Source organism: Equus przewalskii, chromosome 6 (assembly GCF_037783145.1).
Source record: "Equus przewalskii isolate Varuska chromosome 6, EquPr2, whole genome shotgun sequence".
Classification (NCBI taxonomy): Eukaryota; Metazoa; Chordata; class Mammalia; order Perissodactyla; family Equidae; genus Equus; species Equus przewalskii.
Window position 1 is genome coordinate 35,768,186 of NC_091836.1, and position 19,245 is coordinate 35,787,430.

General features: G+C 55.8%; 1 protein-coding gene across 11 annotated transcripts in view; it reads left to right on the top strand.

The window, feature by feature from the left end:
• Positions 1–228: 228 nt before the first annotated feature.
• The window catches only part of ST3GAL4 (ST3 beta-galactoside alpha-2,3-sialyltransferase 4), a 34,631-nt gene continuing 15,614 nt past the window's right edge, over positions 229–19,245 (top strand). Inside the window, exons 1-3 of one of the 11 annotated variants that reach the window (XM_070625164.1) lie at positions 229–873; positions 8,499–8,586; positions 9,822–9,891. In XM_070625164.1, coding sequence (XP_070481265.1) covers positions 8,534–8,586; positions 9,822–9,891 — 123 coding nt within the window. In that variant the 5' untranslated portion in view covers positions 229–873; positions 8,499–8,533. Of the gene's footprint in view, positions 874–8,498; positions 8,587–9,821; positions 9,892–10,880; positions 11,165–16,233; positions 16,406–16,876; positions 16,930–19,245 lie in introns of those variants that run through there. The other 10 variants (XM_070625163.1, XM_070625170.1, XM_070625166.1 and 7 more) reach the window with 10 other exon arrangements.

Genomic DNA, 19,245 nt, shown 5'->3' on the forward strand with positions numbered 1-19,245 from the left:
GGGTCAGGGGCCTGATGGGGTTTCCCCTGGAGACAAGATGCCTGACGCCTTCAGTAAGGAACAGAAACTGAGAAGCTTTCTCAAGGTCAAGATAGGATGTGCAGAAGAGGGGTGCAGAGGGAGCAGTGTGGGGGCGGCAGGTGCCGACTAGGGCGGACTCCAGGGGACCTGGCACCTGTGCGTTGGTGGGTGGGCTCCCGGAACTAGGCCCTCCCTCTTCTGTGCCTCACTTTCTCAAGTGAGAGAAGGACACGGTTCACCGCGTGGGAGAGCAGAAAACCCTTTGTCGGGTCTCATTGTTCCAGGGAGACCGTGGGGAGGCTGCGCTGGGCATATCCATCGTGGTGCCGCTCACAGGAACTTCCCCCACACCCTGCCGTCCGGCTTTTACCGCCACCCATCCGGCCTCGGCCTGGGCCTCGGCCTCCTCCTCCTCCCCTCCGCGCCTGGCCCCTCGACCCTTCCGCGCCCCCCACACCCTCGCTCCCGGGCACCGCCACCTGCCCTCTCCCTCGGCCTCCGCGCCCCCACCATCCCCGGCTAGCGGGCCTGCTCCCGGCCGCGCGGCGCGCCGGATCGCCCACCCCACAGCGCAAAGCCCTTCCTCCTCCTCCTCCCCGCCCTTCCTCCTCCTGCCCGCCAGTCCCCGGAGTCGGCTCCCCGGCCGTGTGCGCAAGCGTGTCCGGCCCCGTCCCCGCCCCCGCGCGGACCCGCGCCCCCGCCTCCCGGCCCGCGGACTTGTCGGCTCCCAGGCCGGCCCCGCTCCTGGGACAGGGACTGGGCCGAGTGGAGCCGCCGCGCCGCCAGCCGTGCGCCTAGCGGATCGGAGCTGTGCGCCGAACTGTCCTGCCCCGCCCCGCTCCACCCGCGAGGGTGAGTACGCGGCGGCCGGTCCGTGGGGCCCGCGGGGGAGGGCGGGCAGCGCCTCGGGGGCGGCTGCCTGGCCCCCAGCCCGGCGCCGCGGCCAGGGAGGTGGTCGGGCCCAGCACGTGGGCGCAGCGCGGGTCCGGGTCCGGGTCGCGGGGCGGGGGGCGGCCACAGTCCAGGGATCCCTTTCCCTGGACCAGATTTTCGCGGGAAGCCGATTCTCTTCTTTCTCTTGGAGTGAGCAAACAGGACCGTCCTCTTCTCCGGAAAGTTTCTCGCCCCTACCCCTGCGTCGCCACCTTCAGCATCCTCTGAGCCATGTGGTTGTCTCCCACAACTACCCCTATCAAGTCCAGGAGGTCTGTGGGCTGGCTTTGCTGGAGGTGACAGGCTTTGCTGGGTCCATCTGTGTGCAAGAGTCGCAAGGGCGCCAATCTGAGCCCAGAGTTGGGGGTTGCTAGCTGCAGAGCAGGGTGGCCGTGCCCAGGACATCAGGTCCGCGTTGTGGAGATCTTTGGGCCTAGGCCACTGTGCCTCAGAGCTGCCTGGGTGGGCATTGGGGAAGGATGGGCTTGAGGTGAGGGTGGGGTACAGCTGGGGACAGAACCCCTGGGGTTAGCTGTCTGCTATGGGTGCCCCTCTGGGGCCACTGCTGGCAGGGTCCTCCTGGCCAGCCCAGAGCTGCCAACATGTCTGCCAGCACTGCCCCCTCCATTCCCAGTCTTGGGAGCAGGCTCCCTCTCGGCCGTCTGAGGCCTGATGTACTGCCACTGCTTCCTGTTTCACAGAGAGGGGCCTGAGGGCCCGGCTTAGGGGACTCTTGCTGGAGGCTGGGGTTGTGGACAGTGTTCAGGTGCTCAGCTGTGCCTGTTTGACCTCATGGCCACCCACAGGCTGGCACCCCCACTGGCTTCTGGGGGAGGCCTGTACCTCTCACGACCTGAGGGAGGCACAGTGTGGAAGCCAAGTTCAGGCAGACGTATTCTTTGTGGAACCTTGGGAACAGGCCTGGTATGGGCTAAGTTGTCACAAAAGCCACAGACCAATGTCGCTGTCTTCTGAGCTGTGCTCTGCCCCCCGCCTCCTCCAGGCTCTGATCCTGGCATGTGCCAGGGAGATTTTAAATGAGTTGATATGTGTTACATGCTCTGAAAGGTGCCTGCACAGGGGGAGAGGTATGTGTTTGCTGTTCATAGTGTTTCTCTACCCTCTTAGTCTATGAAGCTACCCCACAATTCTAGAGAGGGTCCCTGGGAGGCACCAGCTGTTTAGGGCCTAGAAGTTAACTTCCAGGGCTTTTTCTCTTCTCTGGAAGCTGGTCTGGGAATAACCCCTGCTGAGCTGAGGTGGCCCAGGTCCCTCTGACCTGTTCCCTGTTCTGCTCCTGTCTCAACCAAGATCAGCGCACTGAGTGGGAGATCTTAGGCTGTCCAAGGGGCCCTAGGTCCATCAAGTGGTTGAGGGAGAGCCAGGAGTTGGGGCCAGCCCCCCAGAGTCCAGGTTGACAGGGATTAGCTGGGGAGTGTAGATGGAAGGAAAGTTAGGAAAGTAGAGTGAGAGTCGCCTGCGTGGACTGTGGGCTGAGAGACATCTGCTGCTTGGAGTGGGTTGCTGCTCACAACAGGTCCCCCTTCCCTGTGAGTGGAGGCCCAGGCCAAAGAAGCCCGCAGTGTCTTCTGGGCTGTCTTCCCTTCCCTCCCTCACCCCCTTCCCTACCCAAAGCAGTGACTCACTCCCCACTCCTCAGAAACAGAGTTCCTCGGCCCCTCCACGCTCCCAGCCCTTTTAGACTCTTAGGATCCAGTTTTCCGTGTGGAACCGAGAATCTCCTCCTTTCTGGAATTGTAACAAATCCTGGAAAGGACTCCCCTTCACCAGCAGGAGCAAAGAGGCCAGACCCCCTTTCTCTGCTCCAGCTTAACCTGTGGTTATTCTGTAGTTAACCCACACTGGCCTAGCATCTGTCCTGCACTGGGTGCCAACCCAGGCCCCATCTGGGCACATTCTCTGAGAGGCTATCCCGGTGGAGTATTGTATTCTTCCTTTTAGAGTGGCTCAAAGGCTTGCACCCTCTGCAGTGAGGCAGAGGATCACTCTACCTAGGAATAGTATAAAATGGTTCCAGCCCACAGGGGATGGGGAGCTGCAGCCTCCTGGAAGGGACTCTGCAGATCAGTGTCCCAGAGTCTGAGGGCCAGGCCTGCAGATTGTGACCAAGGCAATCACCAGCACCCAGCTGAGCGCCCTGCAAGATGGACCCTGGTGCGGTGGAGAGGCAAGTCAGGTGGTGAGGGGTGGGGCACTGGAAAGATTACAGGACCGCTCCCTCCCTCCCAGCCTCCCAGCTCCTCGGCTGACCTGTGGATACGCATTCATTCTCTCACCCTCAGGGGCCTCCTTCCTTCTCAAGACTCAGGGCCTCAACCTGAAGCTTTTGGTTCAGGAAATGACTAGGGCAGGTGGGTTTGGGTGGCTGTAGTCATTAGTTGCCTTCTCTCCTTTGTCACCCACTTCCCAGAGGTGCCCAGCACTTCTGCGTGAGTGTTCTGAGTGCCCCCAATGGGCTGCTGGCCGCCCTTGGCTTCAGAATCACCCCTGACCCCTACACATTCTGTGTGTGTGTGTGTGAGTATGAGTGACACTCTTGATTCTACAGATGGAGGAAGTGGACAAATGAAGCTACAAGTGGGAGAGCAGCAGTATGTGCTGCCTGGGCTCCAGCCAGGTGCCACAAGGTTCAGGTTGGTGCTCTCTAGCCCAGTGGGGACTGAGCTCTACTCAGGGGCCACCCTGGGTCTGTTGCTTTTCAGAGTAGGGAAGGGCCATCAGTGTCCAGAGCTGCAGGTATTCTTTTAGTCTCAGCCCCTTGCCTGGGACCTGGAGACCGCCAGCCAGGTCACTGCCCTATGCTGCCCACCCCACCCCCACAAAGCTGTGCTGCAGAAAAATGATGAGATTGCTCTAGAATCTGAAGCCCTGGCTTCTGCCCCAGCCCAGCAGGGAGGAGGGCGCTGCTGCTAGGGCTGAGGTGAGGGGTGGGCCTGGGAGGCCCTCAGTGTCCACCTGGGCCTGGAGTGTGACGAAGACCTGGCTGCAGAGGCCCAGAAGCAGCTGTAGTTGTAGGATCGTCCCTTCCTCCTGCCTGCAGCTTTACTCCAAAGCCGGTGGGTCAGGGGCTCCAGGATCTTGCTTTCCTGCAGAGGACAGTGTGGCTAGAAGAGGACAGGGACCCGTTTGCGGAGTGCTGGGCCAGCACACTCTTCTTTCTGCCTTGGATCCAAACCCTCCTCCAGGGGCTGCAATGCTGGTGCCTTGTGCAGTCTGCCCTCTGTCCGCTGCCCATTGCAGCCTCTGTGAACAACTGTCCTTATGATCAAAAGGGACTTGGCAAATAACAAGGGTAGTTACCATTTATCAATCAAGGGCTTATCAAAAGCCTGGCCCAATAAACTTAAAAAGAGAAAAAGATGTGCTGTAAGCTTCTTGACATCACTTCACGTCAGCCTGCACAGCCCTTTCATTAAGCCCACTTAAAAATGAAGGCGTGGAGGCTTGGAAAGGTTAAACCACTTGGCCAAGGTCACACAGCTCGTAAGCAGCTGAGCTAGGCCTGTTTCCAAAACCTGCACTTTTCAGCCTAGTTATCCGGTGTTCCCAAGCTCATCTTACCTGTTGTGATGGATGAAAAGGCTTGGGGTGTGAGGGGTTTGCTCAAGGCTGCAGTGTGCCGGTGACGAAGGGGGCACACAGACGCCCTGATTCCCAGCCCAGAGCTCCAGGGGGCACGCAGATGCCCTGATTCCCAGCCCAGAGCTCCAGGGGGCACGCAGATGCCCTGTTTCCCAGCCCAGAGCTCCATGTCCTGCCCTCAACCCCACTTCTCGCCCTGCCCATCTTGGCACTCCGTCCCCTGCCCCCTGAGTCCAGGCTCTGGGGTTGTGAACCCTCCTGCAGTGGGCAGGCCAAGGCTCCCCGCTTCTCCCCTCCCCACTCCCACTCCCACTCTGCCGGGGCCCCTCCCAGCCCCCACCTCTCTTGCTTTCCCGCTGGTAATTGCTTCCATCTGGCCCTCCTGCCGGCTCCTATTCCTTTGGAAATGCGGCTCCCCCGGCTGCCTGCCGCCCACATGGCTGCACGGCCTCACTCGGGACACGTGGGGAAGGGGAGGGGCCCTCTGGGATCTGAGCATGGGAACCGGGTCAAGGTGCCTGCTCCTGGTGTCCGGCATCCCCAGATTCCTGCCAGGTGGGAGCACCTTTGCTCCCATGCCCCGTCCTTGCCAGGTTCAAGGGCCAGAGGCTCCTCAAAGCCTGCCTCTCATCCGAGGCAGTGGGGAGCTTTCCTCCCCCACCCCCGCCGGCACAGCACCCACGGCCTGATCCGCCCCTCAGAGGTTGCTCAGGTCAGGAGGGAGGCCTGTTGGAAGGGACAGCAGGGCATGCCCTGGGAACCCACCGCCAAGGGTCATGGGAGGGAAGTGAAGCAGGGCACTCACGGTGGCCGAGGCCGAGGGACCCACCCAGAGCTCTGCACAGGTGAGAATGGAGCCCTTTGGTCCCAAGCGATAGACTCCAAACCAGCAGAATTAGAGACAAAGCTTCAGGTTTTGTCCTGATACAAAATAAAGCTCGCACATGCCAACAGCGTGTTCAATGCTCTGTTGACCCCCTTGTCTCCCACTTTGCCTGGGCTGGGTGGGGAGGGACCAGCATGGTCCTCAGTGTGGCCATCTGGAGATTTTAGTAGCGTGCCTCTGCCTGTGGAGGGGCCAAGTTCCCTGTCATGGAAGATGTTCAGGCATAGACTGGCGACCTTGACAGGGCTGGTCCAGAGGAGATGCAGGCGGCCGGGTCCCCTTTGTGGTATGGAATAGGTGGGGAACTTCTAAGGCATGTTCCTCTCTGAGACTGTAGGGTTTTAGTGTAAGCTCCAGGAACCTGTCTCGCTTGTCTCTGTCTTCCTCATGCCTGGACTGATGTCTAGCAAATAATAAGTGCTCAGTAAATATTGAGTGAATGGCAGATTAGCTCGGCTCTTCTGACTTTGTCTTCACTCTATCCCTCCTTTGCTTCCTCTTTTTCTTGGGACAAAGGGAGGAGAGCTTCCTTTTTGACAGGTGAGCTGTTTGTCAGAGGAGGGCCTGCCCCAGCAGCCTGCTGCCCCCACCCCCCGACCCCGGGGTCTCTTCAGACACCGGAGAGGCAGGCAGGAGCCCCAGGCGGGGAGGGGCATGCCTCTGAGGAGGGCGTCCCCTCCATTGTCAGCTGGTCGCGGCCCTGCTTCTGCCAGCCAGGCCTCCTCAGCCCAGTGCTTGGGTCCTTGCACAGACTGGCTCTAACCTCACCCCCTGGCCCTAACTTCTTATTCGGGGCCAAGAAAGGCACCCCTGGGGGTGGAACCCTCTCTCAGGTGTTATCTCAGCAGTGAGGGCTCAAGAGGAGGGCCTCGCCCCTATTCTTGCTTCAACCCAAACACCTCCACTTTTATTCCTTCTCCATGTTGGGTTTCCACATAAAATTTCATTTGAAACCCATGGGACAGAGGGTTTCTTGGCTTTAAAAATTTTTATTTGAAAACCTCCATTTGGCTCCAGTAGAGACGGTTAGTTTCCCAGTAGCATGCCACATGTGTTCTCACCTCCTCGCCTTTGTGCCCACTGTCCCCCCCATGTGGCTTGGGCACCGTGGGTAGTCAATCACCTTCCTAAATTGCAAGTGTCCTTCAGCATCCAACTCGAGCCTCTGTTGCCTGAAGCCTCCCTGAGCAACCGGCACAGTTGCTTCCTCCTGCACTCCACTCCTCTCAGGTCCCACTCAGGACCTGTGCCGGCGGAGCCCAGAGTGGACCGCAGAGGCGTGCAAGCTGGACCAAAGACAGGTGGGGGGCAGTGCTCCGGCCGGGGGTGGGGCATGATTTGTCTCCTGTTGACAGATTGTATCTTTTTCTCGGCTGCACAGCCTTTCTATAACACGGGGTCCTCGTTTCCTCCTCTGAGAAGCTTAACACTTTTGAACGAGAGCATTTCCTGTAACTTCCCAGTGCCTGGACCCAGTACTTTCTCAGTGCTGGCTGGTGTGTTTTCTGTGATTGGGGGAGCAGACGGGGGCGGGGGTTGGCCAGAGACTGCAGAGTGTCTACCTTCTGGTCCATGCAAGAGGGGCAGGTGGGGCAGGAGCCACTCCTGTTGCCATCCTTTCTCTGCTTCCAGCAATGTGACTTCAGGCAGGTCTCAGATTCGGTTCTCCAGCAGCACGTCTGTTAATCAGGCCAATAGTATCTGCCCACCTCACAGGACTGTGATGACAAGCGAGATCAACATTTGCAAGCTGAAGAGGCCTCAGAGGTTGGCTGATAGCAGACTGTTGGGCAGGCGGGTCCAGCGACTGTCTTACACACCTTGTATCACCAGCACCTGGCACCATGCGGGCACACAGCAGCTGCTTGGGAACGATTTCTTTTTGCAAATGAGGGAGCTGAGGCTCAGAAACTAACTTGCTGTTCAAGATCACAGAACCTCTCTCCCCACCGGGCAGGGGACAGCCTGAGGAGAGACCCACCATCCCACCCCCTACCCCATTGCATTCCTTTCTCTGAGGTCCTGGTGTCATTCAGCCTGTCTGTTCACTCTCCAGGCCCCAAAGATCTGGGATTGTTGAGGCTGAAACCCCTGGGACATGGCTGACACAGGACTGGGTGGGCTCCGATGAGTGCTCTGCTGGTGCCCACCACTGCCCTGCTTCCCCTGGACTGGCTCCATCCACGGGAGGGGGGGGGGTGTGCTCACGAAGCTGGGGAGCTGTCCCCACAGTGGGGTGGGCCCTTCTCTCCACACGCACTGCCCCCTTCTCCTCCGGTCCCCTCTGTGGTCCTTGTCCTCCTTTTTTTCTTTTTTCCCATCCTTTTCTCCCTTCCTTGCCTTTTCCTCCTTGGGATTTCTCTCACCTCCTTTTTCACTTGTCCCTCTTCTCTCATGTCTGCCTCATCTTCTTTCTCTTCTTTCCCTTCTTGTCCCTCTGCCCCGACCCCACCCAGGCCTCAGCATCTATGTTGTCCTGACAGTGACAGCTGGATGTCAGGGTGGGTGGGACGGGTGCCCTGCAGGTCTGTGCGGGTTTGGGAGCTCCTCCTATTATTGGCAGCTTTGGCATTTTTGAGCAAAATGACTCTCCCAGTGGTTGGGTTTGATGAAGGCACAGTGCCTGCCTGCCTGAGGTACGGACTGCTTTGACCCTTTTTTTTTTCTTTTGAGGAAGATTCGCTCTGAGCTAACATCCACTGCCAATCCTCCTCTTTTTTGCTGAGGAAGACTGGTCCTGAGCTAACATCTGTGCCCATTTTCCTTTACTTTATATGTGAGATGCCTACCACAGCATGGCTTTGCCAGGCGGTGCTGTGTCTGCACCTGGGATCCGAATCAGCGAATCCTGGGCCGCAGAAGCGGAACGTGTGAACTTAACCGCTGCACCACTCGGCCGGCCCCTCTGCTTTGACCTTAAGCTCAGCTCCCTGAGCCCTCATCCCTTCCTTGGACATCTTCCTGGGCAGGAAGGCGGGATCTTGTCTCCAAAGAAGAGCTGGTTGGTGGAGCCTCTGTGGCCTCTGACCTCTGCCCTCCTCCCTCTTCTCTCTAGACCTCGAGCTCTTTGCCCCAGGGTTACCCGCTGGGATGGAGGAGGCTGGCCAGAGCAGGGAAGAGATTTCTGCTCAGACACCTTCCAGGTGAGCAGACACAGCATGCTTCCCTTGGGCTGACTCGTGTGTGTGTGTGCGTGCGTGTGCATGCATGCCGTAAGTTTGCGGATGAGTATGTACACGGGTTGTGTGTGAGAAAGAACAGGCGCATGCATCCATGTGTGGACAAGCACGTGGGGTGCACTTGTGTGGGTCTGCACCCCCCTTCCCCAGGCCTGTCACTGTGCGGCCAGCTCGTAGCCCAGAGCTCTCCTCTATGGTTTTTGTGACCCTGGCTTTGCAATGTGGCTTTGTTCTGTCTTGGGGATCAGCTGGTCCCCTGCTGTGGTCCCACGCAGTGGTGACTGATCCCTGGCCACCCATTCAGCTGCCTGGGGGCCCTGGGGCCAGTGTTTGCCCCCCACCTCCCCAAATGGAGCCATGTGGGGGCTTCCTGCTCGGAGTCTCAACCCTGCCAAGGCGGAGGGAATGGGGAACAGCTGCGTTGGCCGATTCCGGCTCTGATTCCGGCTCCGTATGGATTTGGTTTGACAACAAAGCTCCCTCTGTGTGTTCTCAGGCCCCTTACATAAGCCAGGGGGTGGAGGAAGGGGGTGGGGAGACAGGCAGGAGGAGGTGGAGATGGGGACAAGGAGATACAAGATGGGATGGCTGGAAAGAGGACAGAGACCAGGAGGAGAGGAGAGCGAGAGAGGGAGACCACTGAGAAAACCAGAGAGCAGGAAGAGGGAGGAGAAAAAAATGTGTGTCTTGACCCTCCAAGTCTGCTTCCTGCCTGGGATTGGGAAGGAGATGATCTCCAGGCCTTCTGACCTTTACCCTGTTGGGTCCTTGTCTTCCTCTCCTTGAGCCCCACCTGCCAGCCCTGGACCTGCTGGGGAGGGGGCTGCAGGACCTGTCTTGGAGGGAGGCTGTCCTTAACCCCAGCCTGTAACTGGACACATTCCATAAAGATGGGAATCGTTCTCCTTCCTTGTACTTGGACTTTTCTGCACTCCTCCCAGGCCACAGGCCTGGCTCCAGAAGCCCCTCTGGCCACCCTGTTTGTAGTGCTGCTGAGCAGTGGCCTAAGGCAGCCTTTCCCTGGACCCTGTCAGGCTGCCCCCAAGACCCCCCAGCTCATTCACCCAAGCTCTGGGCCAGGACCTCCCCCAGTGCCAGACCCTCAGCCCACCCCCTTCAGAGGCCCTGTGGCCCTGGTCCCTGCACTCCCCCTCGCTCAGTAATCAGACATTCTCTTCTCACCATCACTGTCCCTGCAGCTGTCCAAATAGAGTGAGAAGAAAATGTTCTCTTTCCGGAACAGCTGGACTGACAGGCCGGGAAGGCCAGGTGAGCTGGCCAGGCTTGGGTGTGTTCTTGGGGGCGGGAGGTACCCTGTCCCAGGGCCCTGATCTTGTCAGCTCCTAGGCCAGGAGGGTCGGTGGGCCTCCGACCTCTCCCACCTTCAGATGGGCCAGGGCCTCTGTGAAGGCTTGGTCTACTGGGATTCCTCAGGGTCTGCATCTTCTCTGTGCCTCAGTTTCTCTGAGACATTTTCTGGCACCAGGCATCCATGGTAGAGCCCCTGGTAGTGGCAGTGCTTGCACCCAGGCTGCAGGGGATTAGAGGGCTGTGGTCTTCCAACTTGAGAACGAGGATGGCTCTTAAAAGGGCAGGGAGGAGGAGCTTCTCCAGGTTTTCCTGGGCATGAGTGACAGAGAACCCAGGGTTCTGGCACTTGGCTTGACCCCTGCCATTGCCCTCAGTTAGGTTTAGGATGTCTGCCCTGGGGATATCCTCTAGGACCCTGGCCAGCAGCTCTGTGGAATGGTGGTGTGGGCAAGGCCCAGACCTGCTGAACCAGCCATAAACCCCGGAAACCTTGGTCCCCAGGCCCAGGTCCTCAGGCCTTGAGTGGCCTGGGTCTTGCTTCCCTCCACCTCCCCGGGTCTGGGTGCCGGTCTGATCCTGAAATTGCTAATGCCCTGGGGCTTGAGCCCAGAAGGTCTGAGCCAGTGGGTGTGGCAGCTGTGGGAGGGCCTAGAAGTTGCCAGGATTTGTGTGCTGGTGGGACTGGAGGACAGTCCCTCTCACCCAGATCAAGATTAGGTGCAGGTGCAGAGAGGCCGGGACGGGCCAGAAAGATGGTGAGTGAGCACTGTGAGGGCGCAGGGCGGGAGTGCCCCAACTCGGGTTGCGGCCACACGCTGCCCCAGGACACTCCCCTGCCCCTCTGGGGACACCCCAGTGAGGCTGTGTATCTTCCTCCCATTTGCTTTCCCGCAGGCCCCCTCCCCCGCAACCTACCTCCCCAAATACCTCTGAGCAGGGCAGGAGCGGGGCTCTCTTCCTGGGAGCTGGGAGCCCAGGGCTCCCCTTTACCTAACTTTTGGAGGTGAAGAAATCCCCAGAGGGCTGGCTTAGCCACTCCCCGCTCCTCTTGACGCTCCAGGCTCCCTGGCCCATAGCTCCAGGGACCTGCAACCTGACAAACAAACTCTGAAGGAAGCTGGTAGACCAGAGGGCAGGCAGAGCAGCAGCAGCAGCTGAGCAGTGCCCTGCACCCAGAGGGATGGGGGATGAGAGCGCCCCGGCAGAGGGGGCCCAGCAGGCCCCAGAAGCTGTATGTTGGCCCGTGGGGCGGGGGTGGGGGGGGCAGGGAAGGAGGAGGAGCGAGGGGTGTGTGCGTGTGTGGGTGTGTGCGTAGGGGTCACCACGTTCCTGTGTGCTTCCAGCTTTGCTGTGGGATGTATTCGTGCCTGTGTTTGAGCAGGGATCCATGTGTTGTGTACAGAGATGCGTTTGTAGGGTTTTGACACAGGAGGGTCTGAGTGGGCCAGAGCAGGATTGGCCTGAGACAGGGCTCAGAGTACTTTCCTGGTGCTTCCTGGCTCTGGGGTGTGGATGGGGCTGTGGGGGCTCAGACACGTTTCCTCCACATTTTGCCTGTGGGGGCTGGGTGAGCCTTGGGGCAGAGGTGGCCCTGGGTCATCTCTGGTAACCTGAACATCAGCCAGCCGTCCAGCCAGCATTCCCACCTGCTCTGCCCTGCAGAGGGACCGTTGCTCAGCTTGGAGGGTCTCACCTTCCCCAGCAGTACCTAGGTTGCTAGCCACTCTTCCCCTTCTCTCATCTTAACCTTTACTTGGAGGAGAGTTGTAAATCACTGGAAAATCTTACTGATGGGAAACACCCTCAGAAGGGCCTCTCTCACCAGCTTCTCTGTTCCCAGGGGACAGGCTGATGTAGGAAATAGAGGTCTTGATTTTCTTTCTCTTCTAGAGACCCAACCCTGGATGCCACACTGCCCTCCCCACCACCAGCAGGCACAGCACTCCTCTTTTTCCCTAATCCTACCCTTAGCTCCTCTAACCCTATTGGGCCCCTAAGAGGAATTCGAGAATCAACCCTCCCCTGCTGACACAACCTCTGGAACCTCCTTGTTCCAGAACCAGCGTTGCAGGTCAGTTTGCATCGCAGTGCTGACCAGAGGTTCTGGTGAGGGAAGGAGGGAGGTTGAAGTCCTGCAGAAGTGAGGGTCCCTATTGGAACTAGGGGCCAGCGGGGAGGGGTTTCTGTGCCTGAGTCCCTGCTGCTCCCAGATGCTCCAAAGCATAGCCATGCTGATAAGCTGCCATTCATGGGCCAGAGCTGGAATTTTGTCCTCCTCTGTAGGCATTCCAGGACTGAACCGTGCCCTGCACTGTCCCTGCTCGGGGACTTTGGGAGTACCTGCTCTGGAGAGGGGACATTAACTAGCAGAGGGAACATCACTCTGGAAATAAGGCACCGCTCAAGTGAAGCGGGTACTTCCTCTGGGCTGCTGTGGAGAGGGCACATCTCTGCCCCGGCTGCGGGTCTGCCGCCCAGCCCCACTGGGATGGCTGTCAGCTGAAACTGATGAAGCGCCGGGGCACCTTCTCGGGGAGATGCTGCACCCGGAAAGAGAGAGAGCAGCTTCTTCAGTGAGGCCGCCTCCCTCGCCCCCACCCTGTGCTCCTCCCCACCCCAGCGGTGCACCCTGAGTCCGGCCAGGATATGGGATCCACATTTAGTGCAGGGGGGTGGCAGTGCCCCTCCCTCTCTCCCTGGGCAGCTGTGTGTGACGCGTGTAGAGTGTATAGCAGACCCAGCAGCCAGGAGGAGAGGTGAGTGTGGTTGTGATTGTGGTAGCTGGTAGGAGCTGGGGTTGCGGACCCCTCTCTTTGCTGGGATGGGGCAGACCCTGAGCAGAGAGGGGCTGCCACGCGCTGGGGGACACCTAGACCAGGAGTCACCTTCAGCTCCCGGTGGCCGAGTGCTTGCCCTGGGCCCGGCACGGACTAAGGCTGTGGGCTTTCAGTCCTGGGATGTGTTTCGAGGCTCTCATGCCTCCCAGAACATGCTCTTGCCTCCTGCATCTCACAGATGAGGAATCTGAGGCTCTGAGAGATGTAGGACCTTGTCAGGGTTACTGGGCCCATGACCAGAGAGTCCAGATGGACCCCAGACAGCCTGCCCCAAGTCAGTGGGTGCTATGAGTGTAGGGGTTCTGAGCGGTTCAGGCTGCTTGAATTTTTTATTCCTGGCTCTGCCACTTTCCAGCTGTCTGACCTTGGGGCTCTTAATTTAATCTCTCTGTGCCTCAGTTTCCTCATCTGTAAATCAGAATAAAAGAGGACTACCACATAGTGTTTTACAAATTCAATGGGATTATGCACAAAACCGCAGAACAGCCCCAGGGATCTCTTAGAGATGAATCCTGAGTATCACTCCTCTGTTAATACCCTCCAAAGACTTCTCATGGGAGCTTGAATAAAGGCCAAGCTCCCGGGGTGGCCTGTGATGTCCTGCACCACCTGGCCCACTTGGCCTCCCTGGCACCACCGTCGGCCCTTCCTTGCTGTCTCCAGTTACTTTGGGCTTGTTTTTGTTCCTTACATCTAACAAGCCTCAGGGTCTTTGTTCTTTTCTCAATCTGGAACCTTCTGCCCATCTGCCCTGCCTTCCCCCATCTTTGGCCGCTTTTCATTTAGGTCTGAGGTCAGGAGTCAGCTCCTGGGAGACCTGCTGACTCACCGGCCCCAAGGAGCTGCCCCATGTGTCCTGGCTCTTCAGCCCTGTTTGGTTGGCCTCACAGTATGTGTCATCACCGCAGTATCTTATTCATTTATTTGTCTATCACATATTGCTCCCCACCTACTCCACACCCCGGGAGCACAGCGCTGTTACCTTGTTTACTGCTGCAGTGAGGTGCTTGAGGCGGTACCCTGAACGCGGGGGGCCTGCAGTCCATCGGTTCCTGTCTCTGCTGTCCTGCCCAGCCTCACCATGTCCCCAGAGGCCTTGGGACAGGGCTCTTCTTCCTGACAAGCCCTTCTCAGGAGGAAGCAGGGGAGGAGGGAGGTTGGCTCTCCTGGGCCCACACAGGGTTAGTCCTCGGGGTGGCCTCGCTTAGAGTGTTGCCCAGCTGCCCTAGATTTAGGAAGTGGGTTCCCATGGGCCAAAGAGGGTGGGAGTCAGTTCCACAGAAACCACACCTGCCAGTAAAGAGGTATTCTTGTGAGGTCAGAGGAAATGATACACAGAAAAAGAAATTCAGATGGGCTGACTGTGCCAGCTTCCCCAGGGCTGCTTCTGGCAACCCCCCATCTGTGCACACCCAGATCTTTGCACTGGGCTCTTTTAAACTTGGTGAGGAGAGGAGGCTTAAACTGCTCTTTGCTAAATGATGTTGCTGCTAGCCCATACAGAGCTTCTGTGCAATTGGACACAGCCCTGCGCCAGGGTGAATGGTTTGAAGCAGAAGGAGAGTGGAATTTCAGCCCCCGTTCACCCTTAGGCCTGGCTGTGCACGCCCAGTGTGCATAACTGTGCCCTGTGGCCCTGCCCCTGCCAGTCCCTATCCATGGAGTGGGACATAACGAGGGACCAGAGGGCCTGTGTCCACTGGATCTTTGAGAGGGGCAGGTGGTGTGTCCACTTCTCCATGATAATGATCCTGAGAGCTGCTCCTCCTTGGCGTATTCACCACCCCAGGACTAGGCAGTGCCTGGTTTTTATCCCCGTTTGACGCGGCAGAAAACCTGAGACCTGGAGAGGGACTTGTCCAACACTCACACTGCTAGTGAGCAGTGCGTCGGGAATTCAGGTCCAGGTGTGAGACTCCAGAGTTTATATTCCTTGTTTTTAGTCTTTTTTTCTTTTAGCTGAAAGTACATCACAGTCACCAGTTTAAAAAAGTTCAACATACAAAAGGGTATTTGATAAAAAAGAAAGTCTTTCTCCCATTCTAGACCCCGTCCCCAGGGCTGTCCTCTTGAGAGGTAGCCACCTTAGTTTCTTCTGTATCCTTCCAAGTACTCGGTTGCTATGCAGCTGTGGCCATAAGTGTCTTGTAAAAGCACATTTGGAGGTGTACATAACACTGTGATCCATTTTCTTAAATTTTTTAAAATTTTTAAAATTGAGTAATATCCTTGGGAGATGCTTTGGTAGCAACATGCATAGATTTGCATTGTTTTCCACAGCTGTATAATGTTCCATTGTCTGTGTAGCGATGCATCTGGACAGGTCTCTGGATAGATTTTCAAGTTGTTTCCATCTTTTGCTGTCATAAACACTTCTGGCTGTAAAGATCTTGATAGAAAAGTTGATGCACCTGTAGGAGACTTTTCTGTGGAATAAACTTTTAGCAATGGAATTTCCAGGCTAAAGGGGACTTTGGTAGATATTGCCAAATCACTTCTAAAAAGGTCGCCCTGGTTTTCACTTCCACCACTGATCTGTGAGACGGCCCATTCCCCCGCCTCCGTGAGCACTGTGGGCTCTCCGGCCTCTGGAGCTTTGCTGTCAAGATCGGTGAAGAATTAGTCTTCCCTCTGTGCCATTATATTTTTTATTGTAAACTGCATATTGATGTCCATAGCCCATTTCTCTATTTCATTTGTTGACTTTTTTCTTATTGTTTGTATGATCACATTATAGGCGAAGGGAGTTCACTGGTCTGTTAAACGTGTATTGCAAATATTTTCCCAGTTTGTCATTTGTCTTTTAACTGTTCATTTTTCTCTCCCCCGCCCGGCCCCACATTTCTTAAATCTTTAATTTGTTGAATTTATCCATCTTTTCTTTTATAGGCTCTAAATTTTTGTCTTAAAATCTGTACTCCTTCTTTTATTTTCAATATAAAAATATTTCAAAATATTAAAGATAATACAATCCCATGTGACAATCAACCAGATTTACAGATGTTAACTTTTTCCCATATTATGTCAGATATTCTTAATGAAATATTAGAAGAATAGAATTAAGCCCTGCCCCCACAATCCCTCCCAGTCTCTTTCATCTCTTCCTAGAATGTAATACTCACCAAAAGTTGGGGGATTCTTCCATTTTTTTTTATTCTTTTAGCTCACACACACTATATATATAGTGTTGTTTTGTGTATTTTTAAAGTTAATGGAATCATACTGTATGTATCTTTTTACAACACTTTGTAAAAACTTACCATGTTTTCCAGTTTATCCAAATTGATCCGTATAGATTAATTTCTTCAGTTTAAAGGTGGTTAGTATTCACTTGTATGAATGTACCACGGCTCATTCACAGTATTTTCCCTCCACTCCTAGACATTTAAGATATTTCCATCCTTCTGCTGTTGCCACAGTGCTACAGTAAACATACTTAATAGATGTACACATACAAGGGTGAGTTACTTTGGGCTGTGCCTGGACTTCGATTTATTGGGATGTAAATTGCACCAGTTCAGCTTTAGTAGGTAACTGTGAATTGCTCTCCGAAGCCTTTATATTAGTGAACTCCTACCAGCAACGTGCAAGAAATCCTTTTCGGTTGTGATCTGCACTGCGCTCCTTGCTTAGTGGTGAGGTTGAACATCATTTCATGTTCATTAGATGCTTAGGTGTAATCTGTGATTTGCCTTTTTTTGTCTTTTGCTTTGTTCTCTTTGCTTCCTTGGTCTTTTTCTTAGTGATTTGAAGGAATACTGATATATCAAAGTACTTGTTGATTATATGCCTTATCGGTGACTGGTCCAAGGCCAAAACTCTTAGCACTAGCACCGCTGTCTCTGGCCGTGGCTGAGCTGCTTTGCCAGGTTCTGTTCTGCAGAGGGGGCACTGTTTAAGAGAGGGATCTGATCGGGGGGCTGGGCACCTTCTCTGGGAGATGCTGCACCCAGAAAGAGAGAGAGCAGCTTCTCCACAGGGGTCTCCTCCCTCTCCCCCACCCTGAGCTCCTCTCCACCCCAGTGGTGCACCCTGAGTCTGGCCAGGATGTGGGATCCGAGTTTAGTGCAGGGGGGTGGTACTGCCCCTCTCTCTCTCCCTGGGCAGCTGCGTGTGACCCGTCTAGAGTGTGCAGTGGACCCAGCGGCCAGGAGGAGAGGTGAGTGTGGTTGTGATTGTGGTAGCTGGTAGGAGCTGGGGTTGCGGACCCCTCTCTTTGCTGGGATGGGGCAGACCCTGAGCGGAGAGGGGCTGCTATGCGCTGGGGGACACCTAGACCAGGAGTCACCTTCAGCTCCCGGTGGCCGAGTGCTTGCCCTGGGCCCGGCACGGACTAAGGCTGTGGGCTTTCAGTCCTGGGATGTGTTTCGAGGCTCTCATGCCTCCCAGAACATGCTCTTGCCTCCTGCATCTCACAGATGAGGAATCTGAGGCTCTGAGAGATGTAGGACCTTGTCCGGGGACACCTGGCCCCTGACTGCAAAGGCTGGGTTGGACTTCAGGTCAATGTCTAGACCCTTTTCCTCTGCCTCCAGGAGGCCAAAGGTGGTTTAAGGTCTGGAGACTGGTGGCTTCCTGGTAATAGAGCATCTTCAAGCCTGTAGCTCTCCTGCGACCACATGGGGTTCATTTGTTGACATCAGCTTGTGGTATGGTCCAGCAACCTTGATTAAAATTAGTCGAAGAGCTGGTGATGGCCAATTCTACAGAAACCATACTTTCTTGGTAACAAGGGTGTACTTGTGAGCACAGCGACGTGTTTGGCAAAGGGTCGGGCACTTGCTGGCTCTGCCAGCTCCCAAACTGAGCCTCTAGCAAGCCCTTGGCACCTTGTATGCCCAGGTCTTTACGAAATAAGGGTCTGGGTTGTTTTAACTTGATGAAGCTTCCTGTTCCCACTTGTTCTGCTCCTTTGCTCCTTCATTTAGACATCTGTCCATTTCAGTATTTGTCAGTTACCTGCTGTGCATCAGGTGTTACGTTTGGTGCTGGAGATACTGTAGGCACAAGAAGTGCCTGTTTTCTTGGGGCATACAGTCTCGTGAGTACAGGAGACAGTGTGGTGTAACTGTGCTAAGGAGATTAAACAGGTAACGTGGCGAGACAGGCTGTGGGGAGTGAGGAGGTTTCGAGATTGGGTAGTCTGGGGCCCCGTGCTGGGGGAAGCATGGAAGGGAGAGTGGCCATGGTGTGGGGGGCTGGGAGGGAGGGCTGGGCTTGGGTCCCAGCAATGATTCCACATCCGCCAATGTTATACTGCAGTCAACCCCTGCCTGACGAGGACTCAGGTGTGACATGTTGGCACTGACCCCACCTCTGCCCTGCTTCCATTCTCAAGTGGGGGTCAGAGTGTGGATGGGGGCATGTAGGCTGAAACTCTCATCTTTGGGTGGGGGAGGGTGTGTTTAATAGGAAGTGCTGGGGAGGCTAGAGGTCAGCCAGGACTTTCTCAGTCAATTGTGCATAGTGTGAGGTTCAGTCTGTGCTTCTGTGCTTTTGGTCACAGAACAGACTGCCTGAAAAATGGTGTTTTTTTAATGATGTTTTAATCCACCCCCCATTCCACATAGTTGCAGCTTTTGGGTTCCACCTAGCACACGAAGATGGAGTACTGGTGAGAGTTACTATTCACTGAGCATTTCTCACTTCCTTACCTACGTTATCTGGTTAACCACCACAGCGAAACTATGGCAGGGACTCTTTACCTCCATTTTACAGAGTGGGTGGCTGAGGCTTAGGGATGCTAAGTGGTCTCCCCAAAGTCACACGTCTGGCAAGCATCAGAGGCAGGGTTCGGTTCCAGTAGCCAGTCCCCCGGCACAGCTCTTGGCCAGAGGAGCAGAGAAGGCTGTGGTGAGCTAGTTCCATGTGACCTGTTGCCAAGCCAACGTGGCTGTCTGCGGGGGCCAGGGCAAGGTGCCGTGTGCGAGGCATATCCACCAGGCCAGTCCTGTGCAGGCAATGGGGCAAGGTGCCCGCGTCAGGAAGAGGTTGGGTGTGGGCAGAGTAGAGGTTGGCCTGATGGATCAGGTGGCAATGTCACCTTGAACTGTGCCTCCACACCCAGAGCCCTGACAGCCCAGGCGGACGTGGATGGCGGCCAGGGAGGAGGGAGGTCCCCTCGATTCTGACACACTTGAGACCTTAGGACAGTACTCCCTGTGCCTGTGAATCAGAATGACCTCAGACACCTCAGAGCCCTGATTCACCCTCCTGAAGTGGAGTCCAGGAAGCACGGGCAGCTTAATAAACCCTCCAGGTGCTTCCACTGGGGTCTCCAAGATTTTCTAGCCCAGCGCTGCCCAATGGAAATGCAATGGAAACCACAAATGCAAGCCACATATGTAATTTTAAATTAAAAAAATGTTAATTTAGCCATATTTTTAAAAAGTAAAAATAAACAGGTGAAATTAACTTTAATATTTTTAACCCAATATAGCCAAAATATTATTTTAATGTGTTATCACTATAAATA